At 50.9% G+C, this 19,666-nt stretch overlaps 2 protein-coding genes across 5 annotated transcripts in view; both read left to right on the top strand.

Moving 5' to 3' along the window:
• C2CD2 (C2 calcium dependent domain containing 2) overlaps positions 1-10,242 on the top strand; it is a 50,204-nt gene extending 39,962 nt beyond the window's left edge. The window contains exon 14 of the mRNA XM_036876862.2: positions 6,383-10,242. Within this exon, the coding sequence (XP_036732757.2) occupies positions 6,383-6,603 (221 nt within the window). The 3' untranslated portion in view covers positions 6,604-10,242. The remainder of the gene's footprint in view (positions 1-6,382) is intronic.
• A 4,708-nt stretch (positions 10,243-14,950) lies between these two features.
• Positions 14,951-19,666, top strand: part of PRDM15 (PR/SET domain 15) — an 80,047-nt gene continuing 75,331 nt past the window's right edge. Inside the window, exon 1 of one of the 4 annotated variants that reach the window (XM_036876885.2) lies at positions 14,951-15,027. The gene's annotated coding sequence lies outside the window, so the exon portion shown is untranslated. Of the gene's footprint in view, positions 15,028-15,132; positions 15,601-19,666 lie in introns of those variants that run through there. The other 3 variants (XM_057504841.1, XM_036876884.2, XM_036876887.2) reach the window with 3 other exon arrangements.

Here is a 19,666-nt window from a genome sequence, read left to right as displayed (position 1 = left end):
TCCAGGGTGGCTGAAGGAGCTTGCCTGGGCGTGAGGAAGGCAGTGGGCTGGGCAGGCAGGCAGCAAGGTGCAGGTGAGGCCTCCTCTCCCTTCCCTCACCTGACGGTCCCGCAGTCTGTTCCTCTTCTCACCGGAGACCTGTCCCCATTCATCCTGCAGAGCCACACCTCCCTGACCGAGTCCGCTCGAGGCTGCTGTCCATCACCTGTCACTCCCTCCCTCCCTTCCTCCCTCCCTCTGCTCTTCCGGAGAGTTCTTCCCTGGGGTCCGGCCTTGCTCTGTCCTGACCAGCCTACTCCTTTCCCATCACCAACCAGGTGGATGACATCCCTCCAAAAAGGCACTTGGGGACCTAGGTGCCAGCAGATGTGCAGGGGGCCACCTCTGGAAAGCCTTGTGCTCCCCCAGAGGCCTGGCATTTGGGGGCACAGGGAGGACCCTTACCCCACGGCACATGGCACGTACCCAGCCAGCCGCACAGACAGAGCCTTTACAGGCACGTATTTGCCAGTGTTTTTCAAACTGCTTTTCGTCCCAGTGTTTCCTGAGAGACCTGTACCCAGCACGCCTCTGAGATGTCAGAACATTAGAAGGTTGTGAGTTACGGGTGCCAAGTAGTTTTCCTTTTCCACCAAATTTTTTTCCAAACTGGTGATACAGGGAGCAGCTTGATGGAGTTTTCTCTCATTTTTAAACTAGAGCTTATGTTCAGGCTTAGGAACCACCTGTACCTCCTGTTCCAGCAAGGAGTTTGATGTAGGTTTCCCAGACCACCTGCATATTTAGAATTCTGAATTTCAGTGGTTGGAAACATACATATTATGCTGCAGCCACTACAGGAAATGTATTCCCCAATCTGGGTTTGTTTTCACCTGAAGTATTGTGTGACTGCCTAACAATGCGAATGTGCTTCGCACAAGGGAACTGTACACTTAGGAACAGCTGAGATGGTAAATTTTATATTACATGTGTTTTAATGTATCAGTGGAAACTTTGAAAAACCATAGAAAGTAAAAGAAAAGGAAAGAGAAAAGGAGAGCTTGCCAGACGCCCTGCAGAGGACTGCATGTGCATGCCGTGGAATGCTCCGGAAGTCTGGTGTTGTGCGTGCTGGGTTTGCTCCTTGCATACTCTTCTTTTTACCTCCTCTTGTCTCCATCGCCTGCTCATTCCCTTTAACTTGAGAGGATCGCTATGCCAACCAGAGTTAATTGCCTACACAGTAAGTTATTTTTGTCTTATATATTTTTAAAAAATATATTAAGTGCAGCCTTGCTCCGAAAAAAGCACATATTGTAACAAAGCAGCAAGCCTCTCCCCTCCCATTCCTTTTTCCTGCCCCCTCCGAGCTTTCCCTCCCCAGGATACTAGCTCCCCCTTTTTCCTCCTTAAAAGTGCCCAGGGACGGTTAGCAGAGCGCCTCCTCTCAGGCTGGAGGAGGATGTTCCCCTCTTAGCGCAAGTGGCAACACAGCCTGCCTGCAGAATGAGTACCGACAGGCTCCCTTACATGCCCTCCATTTCTGAAAAGCAATTACTTTTAGAAGCACACCATCAATGGCTTAAAATCTAAGGCTGTCCTTTGGACGGCAAACTACAGTGTATACAGGGACTTTTGATCACTGTTTTCCTACTTCCCAGATTTTAAGGCAGATTCTTCAGTGAGCTCTTTATGTCTGTTAGACTCCCATGGAGACAACAGAAATAAATGTGCAACAATATTTGCAATATTAAAGCTGTAATTTAGAATAGTTATTTTTTAATTCCTTCATACATTGTTTATTCTTCTGCCTTCTTGTGATTTTTTTTTTTTAACCTCACCAGACTTTGCTATGCTGTGCCCCATTTAAGATTTGGGTTATTTGCCTTAAATTTCACATCCCCTCCTTCCAGATTTTATCTTAAGGAGTCTTCAAGGCTGCGGGTGAGGTCTGAGCCTGCCTTCTCACCTGCTTGTGCCGCTCAGTTGGTCTGCAGGAGAGCAGTTGGGCGCTCTGACAGCCAGACGGCGCCTGCTCCTTGGCTGATGGGAGCTTCCCTACCAGCAGAGGGGACAGATTCCATGGGCTCAGAGCCGTGTGGCATACCAAACTGTCAGCTACTGTCTCGGTCAGGGTTCTCCAGGGGAACAGAACCAGTGGTTCTATATTTGAGGGAATTGACTCGTGGGATCGTGGAGGTTGCCACACCTGAAATGTGTAGCCAGGCCAGCAGGCTGGACACACCGAAGTCCACAGGCAGAATTTCTTCTCCAGGACACCCCAGTTTTTTGCTTGTAAGATCTTTGGTTGGCTGGGTGAAGCCCATCCACATTATCTAGGGTGACCACATGCACCCAGTGCCTTCACGACGACTCCTGGGCTAGCGTGTGATGGAGTTATTGGGTGGCCTGGCCAGTTTGGCAGAGCCGGCCACCATGGCCCGTGTCAGCCGAGGCAGCTCCACATGTGTGTCACTTCCCAGGGACAAGGGAGTGCGCTCGCCTGCCTGTGCTGCCCCCTCACACCTACTGCGGGAGGCCGGGTCAGCGTCCACCGTCCACCGCACTGAGCACATCTGTGGCCATGTTCTTCCAGCGTTTTTGACCGCAGAGGGAATTGTGATTGAGTGGCCAAGTTTAAACAGATGTTAACATTTTTATTTAGAAATGAAAATGGAATAGCCTCTGTTTCTGCTTGTTATTCTTCACGTTTGACAAGTTAAAATGTGGCCCCTGGAGGTGGGTTTGCATTACTAGAATGTTCTGTCCTGCTCGTGCCACCAGCATGCCTCCTGAAGGACATAATCCTGGAAGTCTGTCCGAGTCCATGCAGGGTGACAGGTTCTGCTCTGATCCCCCTGAGAGCCGCTGCCCATCCCTCTGGCTGGAGGCCTTGCCAGTGACCACCTGGGGGCATGTCCTAAACCATACACTTGCTGGCCACTTCCCAGGATGGGGCCCATCTCCTTACAGCTCAGCGGCCGCACTTAGTGGCACAGAGGACCTGGACAGGAGAGCACAGGCTTCTGCCCTGGGGCCCTGTTAAAGGACAGTGCTCCTCTCAACTGCAGCTTCCTCATTTGTAAGCCAGGGATAAGATCTCCCTCAGAGGTTATTAGGAGACAAAAGCAGGGCTCCAGCCTATCCATTTGCAAACCTCAGCCCCTCCACTCACACGGCTGAACTGATCTCTGTCCAAGAAGCTGATGTTGTTCCATAGAAGGTGTGACAAGTATGTCACCATAGGGGAAATGCAGTCCTGGGGGGTCGTGCACGGAACTTCAGGATGATTCGCATCAGGGTACAGAGGACATTGCTGGCTCTGGCACTGATGATGAACGGGCGGATTATACAGAACAGCAGACCTTCTGTAGGGCATGAAGACAGAAGAAGAAAACACCTGTTGTAGGTCTCTGAGTACTGCACAGGTAAGCAGGTGTAAGGTCGGCTGGAGAAGGGGGTGCTGCTAACAAGCAGGCCTTCAGTTTGGGGCAAACTGCAGCAAGCAGTAAGAACATGGTACGAATCTTTCTACTTTGACAGTGTTATTCACAGGTTGGAAGTCCTTGATGTTTACTCTTAGTATGGCAATAACTTGACTTTTAGGCATTCAAAGTGCTGTTTCATTTAAATAAGTTGAAGCAGTTGCTTAAAAACGTACAGGTTCCCTTTTTAAAGAACTGTGAGCACTGCCCCCCGTGCCTGTCCCTGTGTCCCCATGTTTGGCCTCTGCCTTAGGCTGGTGCAAGCCCGTGCTTCTCAGCAGCTGTCAGTGCTTCCTGTTCGGCCTGACCTAGGCTAATGGTTTTTACCCCCGGTGGCACAGTAGACAGACCTGGGGTTTAAAAGTGCTGATGTCTAGGTGTCTCCCCAGACCCTGTGACGTCGGATTCACCGGGTGGGCCTGGGCATCTGTGGTTTTACAAAGCCACTACCTGACTCAACTCTCTGCTGTCTGCCCCTCTGCTTCTGGGCTTCCACACAGCGTGCAGGGTTCCAGGGACCAAACAGAAAGCCACAGCTGGGTGTGCAGGACCCTGTCTCGGGTCAGATCTGTCTTCACCTTTCCTGACCGTATTAGAGTCCTGGGGCTGCTGGCTGTAACCGAGCACCACAGGTGGGGTGGTTCAAACAACAGAAATGTCTTGTCTCACAGCTCGGGGGGCTGGAAGTCTGGGATCAAGGTGCAATCAGGGCTGGCTCCTCCTGAGTCCATGAGGGACCATCTGCCCCAGGCCTCTCCCCATCTTCTGGGGGGTTTTCTGGCCATCCTTGGGGTTCCTTGGCTTGTAGACTCATCACCCTGGTCTCTGCCCCCATCTTCACATGGTGTCTCCCTGTGTGTGTCTGTGTCTGTATTTCTGCTTTAAATGAGGACGCCAGTTATACGGGGCTAGGGCCCGCCCCATGACACTGTACCTCGGCAGTGACCCTGTCTCTAAGGTCACATTCTGAGGTTCTGGGGGTGAGGACCCCCAACATGGGCATTTTGGAGGGACAGGATCCAACATAACACTGCCCTTGCTCATACCTCAGCCCAGGCTCCAGCCCCCAGGCCGGATTCCAGTGCTGGGCCAGCCATGGAGTGGGCTTTGGAGATGGAGTCTTCCAGGAGAGAACCTTACTGCTGGGCATCCGAGGCTCTAGGTCTCTAGCTCACCTGTGGGCTGGACTGGCCTGCTGCCTTCCCCAGGCTTCCGCCTGGGAGATGGGGTGGGCGCGTGGCAGCAGAGTGGTCCAGGTTAACCAAGCGGACCCCTTGCGCTGTCCTTCCCATCTGACCCATGTGTGAGCCCTCATCTACACGCCCTTTGGGGACACCCAGCTTCACCTAAAGCAGGTACCCCTCCCTGAGGCAGCCTAGTCAGGCTGGGGGCCCTGCTCACTGCCCAGGCACTTGACAGGCCAGGTAACTAACCAGCAGGCACCAAAGTCTGGTCTGCTTGGCCGTAGTGATGTGTGTTGTAACACCCTGTCTGCTGGTCTTCGTGATGCACGGCAGCTTCCAGGATCTGAATGGCTCCAGGGAACAGAATTTTGCAGCCCACCCAGGAGCACATCAAGTCTGCCGACAGATTTATATGCACTGTCCTGCTTCATTCCCTCCCACATGTCCTTCAACTCCTGTGCGTGGCCTCCCAGCTTCGGATAATTGTAAAAAGTGTCCCAGTGATTCCCCCTAAAATAGGATATTTGGTTGTATCCAAAGAAAAAAAGTCTTTTCACTAGCTTTGACCAAATTAAATTCAGCCCACACCTTGGAGCACTCAGGGTCTCCATCCTGCAGCTCAGCCTGGGCAGAGCAGATAGGGTGTAGCAGGTCGCCCTCCGTGCCAGGGCAGCTGTGGCCTGTTCAGTGGTTAGCCTGTCAAAGGGTCATAGACAGGACTGGGTTGGCAGCCGGTTCCCAGAAAAGGACCCACAGGGTCTCTCTGTTTTCCCCTTTGAATAAACATGGACGGTTATTTGCAAATGTCAGGGCTACTGAAGTGCCCGCTGTATCTGTCTGATCAAAGAGGTGCCAAATTAGCTGTAAAGCTCCTCCTCCTGATGGGCAAGCCTGTCTTCTCTCAGTTGGTAGTACCACCTACATGCAAATGGTAATGAGTTTCACAGGCTTGCTGGAAAGGCTGCCTGACCTTCTGGGTCTTGGTTAATGGGATGTTAAACTAATTTGTGAAAGCATGGGCTGCCTGATGGATTCCTGCCCTGTGCTACAGAGTTGGCATTTGATCATTAAGGAATTATTGCTGTTGAAATTACTGTCACTGTTGCTAACTTTTTTCTCTTCTGCATTCCACTACCTGACCTCCTACACAAATAGGCCAAGCCATACAAAACTGAGGATTTGTAGATGAAAATGACCAAGAAACAGACATATCAAATGACTTAGCCTGATCTGCATACATAGGACCTGGGGTTACAAAAAAATCTTACTCCCCCAAAGAATAAACAACATTTAAGTTTCCTAAGGAAGTGAACATGACTGTTCTCAAGAGTCCTTAATTTGGTTTTCACAGCATGGCCTTTCTTTCTGGGGCACGGGGCACCACTTTGCCATTCACGCCTTCCCTAAGGAAGGGGGGTGGGGGAGGGCCCAGGGTAAGGACCGCCTGCTGCCCTCTGGTTTGACCAGAAAGTCCGTGATGTAAATGCCTGCCTGGGAATTGTGCCGAATGCCTGCCCAGCTCATGGCTTCTGCTTTCCTGAGCACTTCATCTTGAAAATGCAGTGTTTTGCACGGGCCAGATTCCAGCTGTTTTTCTCATACAGTGACAGGACCCGGGGGTATTAATCATTTTTGAGGACAGTCATTCCAACTTTGCTCTTTCCCTTTAGACTAGTCATTCTGGCATCTGCTCTGCAGCCCACCTGACCAGTCCCCTGTGCTTTGCTCTTCCAGGAGGGATTTTAAGGAAAGGCGCAAAGCTGTTTTTCCGCCGACGGTATCAACAGAAGGACCCAGGCATGAGCCAGTCCCACAATGACCTCGTGTTCCTACAGCAGCCGGATGAGGCCCGGAGGAAGGGGGCGACGTTCACCAAGATCCTGAACCGGAAGCTGCTCTCCAGGCACAGAGGCAAAAGCACCGTGAACGGCGCCCCTGTGGGCCCCTCTGCCTAGCCCAGGGCCAGTGGCCATCCACCTTGGCTCCATAGGTGGGAACATGCCTACTGCCCATCCCGGCATGGCAGAGTGCCAGCAAGCTGCCAGACAGCTGCCAGACAGCTGCCTTGTTCATCTGGGTGTTACCCAACAATTTCAGCTTCTAAAGGGGAGGAAAATTCTGCGAGTCTTCAGCTAGAAGGACACCCCGGAGAGAACTGCCAAAGCCGTTTGCCACCAAAGGCCGAAGGCGACCTGTCAGCTCTGCCATGTGGGCAGTGCTCAAATCTAAGAGTTGAGGTTCAATGTTAGGAGATGTACAGTATGAGCTAAACATATGATAATGGACTGTGGATGGGGCAGGTTTGGAGGACTCAATCTTACCCACTCCATGCTCCAACAGGTGTTATTTTGGGTCCTCACCTGGACCATGTCACAAAGAGGAGGCATCCCTTTGTGTTGTCACTGTGAATGGAATGGATGGGTCACCTCTCCTCATTTTCTGCTCAGAATCAAAAAGTTAACTGGCTCCGAATACAGAGTTGGAACTCAGGATGGATTTTTGGTAAATAGAGAAACTGTGATAAGGACAGGAAACACTCTAACAAATGTAGGAAGACATTGGCCTTTGGTGTTAGCCATATAACTTGAAAAGTTACGCAAATACTAAGTATATCCTATGCACATTATGCTGAACACTTTTCTGAGTTTACTTTGAGTCTGTTTGCAAGTGGGAGATGTATAAATTCTTAATGTATTTTTTACATTTTTCTCTATAGTGTCAAAAGCTCTAATACCAGTGGATCAGTCAACACACGGATTTGTTTTTTCCTGGCTAGCAGGCTTGCTAAGCAAGGGTGCATAGTCTGGAGTGAAGTTAGGAGCAGTGAGTGACAGCTCGTAGAACATGGTAACCATATACACATGGTTTTTCTTTTCATCCAAGGTTGGTTTGCCAAATATTGCCAATAGCTAAAACCAAGTACTTTAGGGAAAAAGAGCAAATTATTTTACATCTCAGGTGTGAGTCTTAGGGATGAAAATTTAAAAACAAATGGGCCAAACTTGTGTCAGATTGCTTTTACAAGCTCTTCAGGATTCTACTGTGAACAGTGCTTGACACATTTTGGGGTGTCCTGGTTTTGATTTCCAGTGGAAAAAATGATAAACTTGACATGTAACTTTAATATCCCCATGTGTCTTTGAGGCTGCATTCCCCACCATATGCCTTTCTGCTTGGATACATTTACAGTCTCCTTGGCTCACTCTTTCTGAATTTGCCACTGGTAGGAGTTGTGCTTCTTAAAGGACAACGGTCATCAGGATCAAGGTTTTTGACTGTTTTATTTAAAAGGCTATTATGAAAACTTGACTTTTGTTAAGGATGTGATATTGGGTGAGCTTCTTCCTACAGGCGCTTTTGTTAATACTTAAAACAGATATTTCAGTGGAAATAGAGCCACTGATAAACAGAAACCTTTATAAAAACAAAATTTAGAGTTTTTCTCCCTCTCCTCTTTCTGAAGGGAGAGATTAGAAACCACATTAAATATTTCACTTTTAAGTGCACATTAAAACTGCTTAGTCTACCAGGAATTATCAAGTGACAGTAAAATGATTTTTTCACCATAACTTGTTTTTAAAGCCTATATTCCCATTTTCATCATTGTAAAGTAGCACCCGGCATTCCAGAATGTACCAATACAAGTTAGTCCTCACAGGTTAGTTAGTGGTTACTACTAGTCTTTTTGGAACGGTGGTCACTTCCGTGTTTTGTTTGTCTTGAAGGATTGTTGTACTTCTCATGTGGCAGGCAGACCCTGTGACATTCAAAAATGAATTCTACGGGGATTACGTGTCAGAAATTCAGACACTGATTGGAAGTTTTCAGTAGTTTTTTGTTTGACTTGGAAATTCAGATGGACTCGAGTTTATTCAAGTGTGAAGGTATCTGAATTTTAGAAGTTTTCTTACTCTCAAAAAAAAAGCTTTAGCCTTTTGCATTCCCAGATTGACTCTGTCCATGAGCATTCTGTTCATTGTTGAGCACTTGTCTCAAGGGCTCTGCCTTTCCTTGTGACTTGAAACCTCTTGAGGGTCCTGGGAATGTAGAGGGGCGCACCTCATCTGTGTGTGGGAAGCAGGTGCATCTCGCAGGAGAGGTAGAGATGCGTATTTCTCTGTGTCTGTTGCTACCTGAGACCTCTGTACATTTGCTTAAGATCCTGGAGCCCATTCTCAACAGGCAGGCACATTGTCTCCATCTTAGGGCCTTTTCTGAAGTTACAAGAGGACGACGCCGAGTAGCAGGGAGTCTAGAGAAAATGAAAAGGGTGGGGAGCCTTGGGACAAAACCGAGGAAAGGGCTGTACTGTTACTGTGAATGCTGCTAAGCTATTGATCCCAGCTTGGCTTTAAATGGTGTGCAGTATTTATGTTAAAGTAAATACCATTAAGGTCAAACATCAATTCAGATGATACACCAAATGCTAAACACACTAATTGGTAAATCACCTTATTCCCTTATCTTTGCCATATGTGTTAGGAGCTTGAGGACTTTAATTGTGGTTTTGGTTTTTGTCATGATGCTATTTTTGCAAAGTGGTATTTTAAAAAGCAATTCCTCACGGACACTATGATTACTGTGCGTCTATCTGGAACCAGGTGCTCACGTTGGTATTAATGAGCTGGCAACACTGCCCTGTGCTTTCAGGGTAAACCTGTGCTCCTCAGGGAGGGGTGCGTGGAGCTTTAGGTGGGGGTGTGCTTTAATGTAGCAATAACAAGTAGCCGTCTCATTGCTCCAGCTGAAGACCTGCTGTGAGCAAGAAGGTCAGACTGAGCACTTTATTAAGTCAGCTCTCAAGTTTAAGTTCACAACCAGCCCTTGATTCCTCCTGATAGCTCCCTGGCCAGTTGCTGCCACCAATCACAAATGAGGTGCTTGTCTAGATTTTTGATTGGTATTACTGGCCACGTCTACAAAGGAGAGTGCAAATTTTCTTGAACAGAAAGGGGAAGGTCAGTTTAACATTGCTGCCACCAAATTCGGGTGTTTTCTGGGTAATAATCTCACGGCTCTTGGTCTTGAAACCTCAGAGCACAAGTTGGTGGACATTGGATGTCAGAATATTTCTCTCTGCCAGATGGAAAACGGGTCTTGGCAGTGACATAGCCCTGATGCCCTGCCCTCTCTCACTGCCTCAGAACTGCCACGGTGTGATCACCAAAGCTTGCGGCTCGGGGACAATGGCTCTGCTAAATCCTGTGAAGCAAAACTCAGGTTCCCTCTGGCTCCTTTTCTTTAGCATTCCTGTTCTGCGTAGGAGGTGGCATGTGGTATACAGTAACCGGTCCAGTTTGCCCAGCTTCCAGCTGGTCAGTAATGTGCCATTTATAATTTAGGCTTGTAGTTTTTTGCCCTATGTCACACCAAAGGTACATTTTAAAAAAAGAAAATTAAAGTTTTTTTCTGGTATGTGGAAAGGTTTGGCTTGATGATCAAGTTTAGTGCTGAATTTATATGACGGTGATTGTATTCTTGGAAAGCACTTTAAAATCAGGTGCAGCCCTGCACTGGAGTGGGCAGCTGGGTTGGTTAGATGTGGCTGGAACATCAGAGGTCTGGGAAGAAATAAACCTGCACATGGAACACTACATGCCGAGTGGTTTTTGCTGAATCCTCTGCTGTCCCAGAAATGCCGTGTCTTCTGGGATGGTCACGTGTCACGGCCTCCCGCTGGTCAGGTGCCCCGGGGGTCCCTGCCTGCTGCCGTCATGGACGGCCAGCTGGAGGGAAAGAGGAGGCAGACCCTTCACTCATTTCTTCTGCTTCCTTGCTTAGTTCTTGGCAAAGGACCTTCCTCCTAACATCCTCCTTACATGGTTTTTATGTCACTTAGCTTCCTGTTTAAGGCCTCAAAGCATTTACTACAAAGTCAATGTTTTCACTGAACTTCTGGGTCCTGGTGAATTGTGTGTGCTACCAGTCAGTGTCCACTTGGCCTAGGTCCCTCAGCAATGAACGGGGTAACTGAGTGACCCTGTGTGAGCCCCAGGGACCTTCTGAGGAGTGCTGTCCCCTGTTGACTCTTGGTTAACGCCTGGCCCCGTGTGGCCTGTGGGCGGCTGCAGAGCCGGCTCCTGGCTTGAGGCGGGAGGAGCAGATGCTGGCAGTTACCGGGTGGGACAGGCCAGGGGGTCTGCAGTGGGGCCCGGATGTGTCTGCACAGGCCTTGTGGGCACCTTGACTCCTTCCTGGTCACCAGTGTGTTTCCTTTGGTTTCATGTCCCGCTGTCCCAGGCCTGGGAGCACCTGGAGAGCAGTGCACCAGGAAGCCCCTGGGCCACCTCCCAGTGGTTCTGCCCCCACCGTGATACAGGCAACCCTTTCCCACGTGCAGTGGCCTCTTGGGGGTCCAGACTGACCCACAGCTTTGCCTGTTAGGGGAGTAAGCTACCTGTGCCAAGGTCCACCATTAGAGGAGCTCCAACTCTGGACTCTCAGTCTGAACATGGTTGAGTCTTGGTGGCCCCACATCTTTGGGATTGAGGTCCCAGGGCCTGGGACTGAAGCCCACTTTGTGCTGTCCCTCCAGGAACTGATGACATGGACTTATTGGGGGGCCAGACTTTCCTAGCCTGACTCCTGCTGGTCACCTCTGGCCACGCTCTGTGTTCTTGCCAGTTCTTTCTAAACTGTCCAAATCAGTCCACGTCAGTCACCCCCACAGACATTCTGGAGTGTGCCCCCCTCATCCCCAGCACACACTGCTCTCTATGCTAATAACCAAATGCAAGCCAGCCTTCTCCACGAAGTGGCTTTGGCCACCAAGAATGACCATGGCACTCCGTGGCATCTGTATCATCTGGCCCCATATCATTCTCTCCTGTCCTTGCTCCCCAGTGCCCACACACCTGGGTTTAGGAGGGTGCCCACCTAGTGAGTGACAGCCAGTGTCAATTGACAGCCTCCTGGGAGCACATTTGGGATGTGCCCATCCTACCCTACTCGTCCGAGCCCGGGGGCAAGACGGAGCCTGATGGAGGGAATGCAAGGACAAAAACACATGCTGTTTTTTTTACCTCGGTTGCCCTACAAATACCGGGTGCTGTGTGTCTATGTCAAGAAATAGTTTCTAAAACAAAAAAAATTGCTCATCAGAGGTCTGGACAGCAGGATGGATGGCCTAGCAAAGTGCTCTCACTGGAGAGAAAGTCCCAGACCAGAACCCTTCAGTGGCCTAGAAGCACCAGCTGACCCCCTGTCACAGTTGGCCCCAACTCCACCATGACCTCCACAGTGCAGATGGCCAGGTTGTGACCTACAGGTGCCAGGCATGCAGAGCTGTTGGTTATATTGGTCTCCATACTCATAAAGCTGGGTGCTTGTGTGCCCTGGGCTCCTGGGTCTTTTACACGAAAGCTGATCACTTGGATCACGGCGATAATAGCTGATAAACTGAGCACTTGCTGTGTACCAGGTTTCGTTCAGGATTTTATGTGTAGTGACTCCTATACTCTTGGAACAGCTAGCTCCACGAGTTAGGGCCTATTTCAGCTTTACAGATTAGGAAACTGAGGCACAGAGAGGTTAAGTAACAGCCCAAGATCACACAGCAGGTCAATGGTGGAGCCACAGAATTTGAGCCCTGGCTGTCTGCCTTGGAGAATCCCTGTTCATAGCCATGATCTCTTACTACCTCATGTCACATGGAGACCAAGAACTTAAGGCCTTATATTGTTTCTCCTGAACTTTATTGCTCCCTGTTATGGGCGAGAATAATACAAAGTAAGATGCAATGCTTTGTATATAGTAGAAATTAAATTATTTGCTGATTAGACTTCTCTATCTGGACAGGAAAAATTAGCTAGATTGAAAACAAAAGCTAAAGGCAGCGTAGAGTATGTATGTCCAAATGTCAAGTGCTAAAAGAGTTTCATAGTTCAATTAACAAAAAACCAGAGCTGATGAGACATGTCAGTTGGAAAGTACATGTCTAAGGCAGTCCAGTGTTGGGGCTGAGAGCATCGGGCCACACAGGAGAGTGATTACATCTTAATGCCACAGTGAATCTCTGCTGGGGAAGAATATAGTGTTATTAGGAAAACCCTCTATTTTGATGTGTTTATAATCAATCGTCTATTGATTGATCAATCAATTGCTAAGAGATATCATGTTTTACCCTATTTTTCAGAATGCATTTCCTAGGAACAATGACTGTCTTCACATCACACAATGCAGTTGTTATGCTTGGGAAATTAATGCTGGTGCAACTGTTATCCTGTGTCAGTCCACATTCAAATTTTCCCAATTGTCCAATAACATTCTTTACAGGTGGTTTTTTGTCTGCTCAGGGGTCAGGCAAAGCTTGTGCATTGCCTTAGCTGTTAACAATGAAAATCTGATGTGCTCAGCAACAAAGCTTTTTGGACTTTAGAATTTTGAATGTAGATCTGCCTTTAAAGGAATTATTTCCAGCCTTCTTAAAAAGAATTATACTGAATACTTAGGAATATGAACTCCAGCCTTGCCTGTATAGACTGATAAGAGGCGTGACTTTAGATGGGATTAAGTCTTCCATTTTTATAGGTGTCGCTATTGCTGTGAACCGTTGTTTCTGTAATCAACTTGCTTTGTCCATGTGTCAGTACCAACAGCATGCAGAGGTCCAGAGAGGCAGCCTTCTAGGCGTGAGAGTTGAGCAATGTCAGTAGATGGGGGGGCTGTGAGGGGGTGAGATTAGCTGTAGTGGTCAGTCTCACCTTGTGGGGATTGGGGAGAGGGCACAGGCGAGATGATCAGGCAGGTCTGCAAGTGCTGCTGTCTGCCAATGCAGTTGCTAAGGAGGGAGGGTGGGGACTGAGGCGCAGCACACACAGTTGGTAGTGCCCTCTCAGGCGGCTCAGCCTTCCACACCATGGACGTGCCCCTGCCATCGCTACTTACCTATGCCTAGCCTTAGGGACCTACCCACAGGTGAATCAGCCTGTAGGACAAATTCCTGAAGGTGGGCCTTGCTGGGCCAAGGGCTATGAGCAATTAGAATTGCCATGGGTATTAACAAAAGGCCCAGATGGAGGCTACACCAATTTATTCTCCAACTGGGAAGGCATGAGATAGCTTGTCTAGTCTCTTCAAAATAATCCTATTAAACTTAAAAAAAAAATCCTTCCTAATGTAATAAAAATTCTCACACGGTTTTGCCTTTTCTTTTATTATAGTCAAACAGCTTCTCCAATGCTTGAGCCATTGTACTTGCTTCTCTGTGAGCTGGCTGTTGGCTTTGTTCATTTTTCTATTGGGTTATTTCTTTTTCTTATTGATTCCTAATCGCCTTATATGTGTGAAGGAAACAAATTTTTTCTGGTATCAATTTAAAATCATTTCTTTACCAGTTCACCACCCCTCCTGAACTTTGCTAACGGTCTCTGCCAGGCAGCGGTCAGCAGGCCAGCTCGCTGTCTCCCAATTCGAGGCCAGGTCGAGACTGGAAGCCCTTCTAGCCCCTTCTGGTCTTAATATTTTGGGGCCGTAGGTACATTTGATGGAGGGGCCAAAAGTCCAGGTAAGCCTCCAGCGCCTGGGAGGTAGGGAGCAGCAGCAATAGGGCCACAGGTGGCCTGATTCGATGCTGTCCTGACCAGGACGTCATTTTTCCGGAACTTTCCGCGGAGCGGTGTCGCAGTGGTCCCACCGTGGACTTCAGGGGCCCAGGGCGCCTAGGTTGGGACGCCGCACCTCCCTCCGGCTGCCTGCTCCGGCGCCGGTCGGGGCTCCCCAGGAGAGAGGCCCCAGCCACACACCCACTGCACGGGGGGCAGCGCCCAGACCCAATTCGCCGCCCTCCCCCCACCCCCCGTGAAAACTCCACGCAGCTGTCGGACGGGTAGTAAAGGGGCGGTGGGGACCAACGCTCCGTGGCTGCCGGGGTCGCGGGCCGGCCGCCACCGGGGAAGGACAGCTGGAGCTGCCGAGTCTCCCTGTGGATGCGGGTCCGCGCCCGCGTCCACGCCGCCGGCTCCCCCACTCCTCACTCCACGCCTCCCGAGCCCCGTCCACACCGCCTGCTCTCCCACTCCTCGGTCTACGCCTCTGGCTCCTGGTCCCTGCCGTCCACTCCCTGTCCACACCTCCGGTTCCCAGTCCACACCGCCCGCTCTCCCACTCCTCGGTCTACGCCTCCGGCTCCTGGTCCCCGCCGTCCACTCCCTGCCCACACCTCCCGCTCCCAGTCCACGCCGCCCGCTCCCCCTCTCCCGCCGCCACGGTCCGTGCCGCGTCCCCGCCACCCCGCGCCTCTTCCGCGCCCTGCGGCCAGCGGACTACAACTCCCACAATGTCCCGCCGCCGTCCCCCCCGCTTCCGGTGCTGCGCAGTTTCCGGAGCGGATCGCAACCCGGAGTCCGGATCCGATCCCGCTCTGCACATTCCAAAGGCAGGTAAAGCCCCGGGCCCCGAGCCCGCCGCCCACCCCGCGCGCCGCCCAGGCCGACTGGCCCCGCGCGGCCCCCGCCCCCGCCGGGCCTGGCCCCGCCGCCCGCCGCCCGCCCCGGTCCAGCCGCCATGCCGACTGTTCTTTGTTACATTCGCCGGCTGCGGGCGCCGTGGGCGATCAGAGTCAAAACCCGGCTGGATTTCCCGGAGCCGCTCCGGGATCGCCCTGCGCCGCTCGCGCCCGCCGGCCCCGCGCCTGGCGCTCCGGGCCCGCCGCCCTGCCCGCCGCCCGCGCGGGCCTCGCTCGCCCGTGGGCGCGGGCGGGGGGCTCCTCTGCTCCGGCCTCGGCCCGCGGTCCCGCCCCCGGGCGCCCTCGTCGCCGACGGCCCCTCGTGATGTCACTCCCGTGCTGGGCACGGTCCCGGGGTCGCACGGGGACCCCTGGACCCCTGCCCCCGCGGTTAGGGAAGCGGGCCCCGAGGCCGAGAGATGGGCCCTCCAGGTCCTCAAGAGCACTGCGCACGCCGTGTCTGTAAACCCGTGGATGGCAGAGGGAAGGTGGTGTAATCCGTGGGCAGGTGACATGTGGGCCTTATGGGTGGGTGTCTGTTGGGAAGGGGCGCGCCGGCGAGCAGGTGAGCTCGGCGCCGACAGGTGCAGGCCCTGGCCATGTGGCCTCTGGTGAGAGGTATAGGTGTTCCGGCGAGGGTCAGCTTTGAGAAGACAGAAGTGAAAACTGATTAGGGAAAGAAACATCGACCTACCTGATAGTTATAGTTAAGTGTTTGTTAAGCTCTTACTACAGTGGTTGAGGTTTTTCCACAGATGCTCAGAAATTGCCCCCACCTCCACCCTAGGGTAGGTTAAAATGGTAGAAACAGGTGTGTGATCAGAGACATGTGGACCTCGGTGCATTTAAAGCTGCCAGCTCACAAAAACCACCTTTGCTTAAGCCACTTCCATAAAATCCAGATCACCAGATAAATTTGGAGAACCCAGTTTGATTCCTGAAGGTATTTTTAAGGATGGAAAGTAAAGGAGCAACTGGTTTTGTGATACATCCTCAAAGAACATTGAGAACTCTCTGAGAGAGCACAACCACACGGACACTTTTTACAACTGAGGTGCCTCCCCAGTGTCTGCACACCAGGGTATTCAGTTCAAACCTGGACATTGTCACATTCTCCACATTTTCACTGCTCCCTCGGCTTTTCTGGATCTCCTTGACATCATTGCCTCGTTGTGAATGGTTGAGAAATAGGACAGCTATAGTTTGGATTTTGAACGGGGAAAACAGTAATATTTCTCTTTCGTAGAGTTTTTCCCTGCTGGTCTCTTCAATTCATGCTTTCCCAGAAGAGTTGCCAATGAAGGCTATACTGGTCCATTTGAGAGGCAGAAGGGACAATTTTTTCTAGAAGACAAATACATAAATACATTACAAAATCAACCCTGACTGCAAGGCTAATAGCTTTTTTCAGATTAATTATGTTGGAAAGAAGAAAGAACTCAGCTTGGTTAGGATATGCCTCACATCATGCTTTGGATGTTATCTGTGTAGAAGGCGGGGAAAAGAACACTTCTTCCATCTTGTAGATTTCAGGCAGCTGTTGGTGACACACGTGATTTCAGAGGTTAGAATTGTCAGCAGTGACTCATGCTTTCACATCCTCCTCTTCACACTGGTGAGGTGTGACCTGTCCAGTTCGCCTCAGGTGGTTCATGAGTGCCCGTATTCATTCCTTTGGCCATTCGCTCACAAATATTTATTCAGTGGGTGCCTGTCCTGTGCTGGGCACTGCAGAGAACAAGAGACAAGGCCCTGCCTGGAGGTCCTAATGTTCTGGAGGGAGGGAGGTGTAGACAAAAACAAATCTCTGTAAGGTAGGCAGTAGACAGAGCATGGGGGAGAAGGAAGGAAGCAAGGACTGAAGTGTGGCTGCGTGCTGGGTGGGCTCGGCATGCTCGGCTATTGGGATGGGAGACGTCAGTGAGCAGGGCACCTTGGGACAGAGACTGGTGCAGTGAGGCTCTTGGAGATATCGTGGGGAGTGTGTCCCAGGCAGACGAATGGCAAATGCAGAAGCCCTGGGGTGTGGACAAGCTTTGCAGGCCAAGGATGAGAAAGGCCAGTATGGCTGAGGGAAGAAAGCCCAGGAGGGCAGTGCAGGCTGTCCACCATCCAGTGTTCATCCTGAGTGCCAGGCGGACACTACTGGGGACTTTGGGTAGGGGTGGGGCAGGCTCTGTGTCTTCTTAGAGATGGGCAGGTGACATGTGGGGCCCTCTGGGTGGGTGTCTGTTGGGAAGGGTGTGTTTAGGAGAGTGACATAACAGTTTTATTTTTAAAAGTCCCATCGGCCTTGTTAAACACAGCTTCTGTAGTGACGACTGCTTATCAAAATGTGTCCTGTATTGCTGTTTTGATCAGTGGTGGGTGGTGGGAGGAGCTAGTTACTGGGGTGTGTACGACAGGTGCTGGGGGCCAGGGTGGGTCAGGGGAATCGAGCCCTGAGGACTACTGGCATCTTCAAACTGCCCCTTGAGGGTAGGACAGACCCTGGACTGGGGCCCAGGGTGTGGGTTCCCACTTTCCCTTCATACTCTGATCCTAAGGAAGGAGTCGTGTCGTCATCCTGGGGTTGGTGACCCCCAGCCCCAGTCTTGATGTGGGCCATGGCCCGGGGTGTGCAACTTCAGGGTCCCCACAGATGTGTGGGTGTCCAGGGAGTACTGCACTGTGGTTGGGGTCCTCGGGCTTTCGGCAGATGGAAAGCCTCGTAATACTGGAAGGGGGCGACCTGGGGACATTTATGGTGGGTCACTGACGGGCTGTGAAGGATGTGGTGGCAGAGCCCCCCCACTGCCATTTGCTTGTCTGCGGAAAGGGGTTTCCTGCATGCACGTTTATGGAAATGAAGAATGGAGCAGAACTGAATGTTTGTTCGTGATATGTGAACTGATTGGGGAAAAAGTCCCATCGGCCTCGTTAAATACAGCTTCTGTGGTAGACGACTGCTTATCAAAATATGTCCTGTATTGCTGTTTTGATCAGTGGGGTTCCAATTGTTGAAGGGAACTAAGTCCAGGTGAAATTAGCACAAATTTAGGGTGATAGAAAATAAAGACTAATTTGACTTATATGCATATTAGTAAAGTGATCAATGGAGTCATTTCAAGCACAAATGTGTGACATTGGGTTTAATATATGTCATGATGGAAATAGGAGGTCAGAGAAAGGATCGCTGTGAGCTTCCTGACAGAGAAGAGCCATTTGTGTGCTCTGTGAGTAGATGGGAAGCGGATATCCCACTGTAGTGCTGACTCCGATAGACGTGTTTAGGAGAGTGACATAACAGTTTTATTTTAAGAAGTCAATATTTATAATATGCTGCAAATTACGTCCATTGCAGCTGTTTAAACTGGAATGAGCAGTTGAAGCTGTCAGCTGAAGGGCAGGGAATAGTAGCAAGGAGGATGTGTTAGCCAGGGTTAGCAGGGTTATTAACAAGGATGCCTGCAACCAGGCCATCATGTGGGCCCAGGAGCCGGGGAGGACCGCTGGCTGGGCTGGCAGTGGGGCTTGGAGAGGGTGTACAAGTCAGTGCTGGGTCTGGAAAGAGAGCAGGTCAGGGAGCTAGCCTCTGTCACCCGGTGGCGGCGGCTTTGGACAGGAGGTGGAAGGGAAGGGGCTTAGAAGGAGCTCCCAGTGAGCTGGAAGGACGACCTTGAGGCCATGGAAGGAGAGAGGGCAGGAGGGATGCCTGCCTGCCAGAGCTGAGCCACGGCCATTGGGTGGAGGGCCAGGAGACCAGACAGAAGGTGGCCTGGCTGTAGGAGCGCTTTGGTGGAGCCGTGGCTGTGAGCCTTCCGATCAAGGGAGACCTGGAGGGTAGGACCTTTTCCAATAAAAGGAACAGAAGTGGGGCTTTAGAGAAAAACATTGTTGTTTGTTCTAAGGAGTAAGTTCTGTGTGATGCAGGTATAAACAGTGCAAGGGTATAACTTGCCACCACAGAGAGAGGTGTGTAATCGGGAAGGTGCAGGTGTCATTGGGCCTCCCAGGGCAAGTGGGTGTAGTGTGCCTGTGTGTGCCTGATGGTGTGGCCAAGAGGAGAGGAGGGGCCATTTGGATGGAGTCTTAAAGATTAGGTAGGAGTTTGAAAGATGGAGGAAGAAAGTTTTTGGAAGGGAAAATAAAAGGAAAGGGGCATAGAGGCTGGGAAGTCCATCGTGGATGATTTGGGTGGAGAGGGACCTGTGGTCTCCCTTGGGGGTGGTTTAGAGTCACGTGGGACATTTTGAGACCTCTGATCCTAATACAATCTGAAGAAGCACCTCGAGTCTCCCGGGCCTGTGGTGTCCTATTTCTGCACACTGGCATTAAGACGGGAGCTCAGATTTCCCAGAGAGGACGCCTTCCTTACCTGAGCCGGGCTGCATGTTACCGGCTCCTCTTGGCTGATTTTCAGCATTCAGCCCGGTCTGCATCTTCAGCTCACAGCTGTGAGCATTGATATGGTTTGAGTATCTTCAGGAAACCCTTATGAAATGGCCTCCTGCTCTTGATGAGACTGGAGGTGACTCATTATAAGTCAAGTGTCCTTAAATCATGTGGGAGGAGCCTCCATGGGATAATGTGGC

Source organism: Manis pentadactyla, chromosome 1 (assembly GCF_030020395.1).
Source record: "Manis pentadactyla isolate mManPen7 chromosome 1, mManPen7.hap1, whole genome shotgun sequence".
Taxonomy (NCBI): domain Eukaryota; kingdom Metazoa; phylum Chordata; class Mammalia; order Pholidota; family Manidae; genus Manis; species Manis pentadactyla.
The sequence above is the reverse complement of the archived record's forward strand: the minus strand, read 5'-3'. Positions and strand labels throughout refer to the sequence as shown.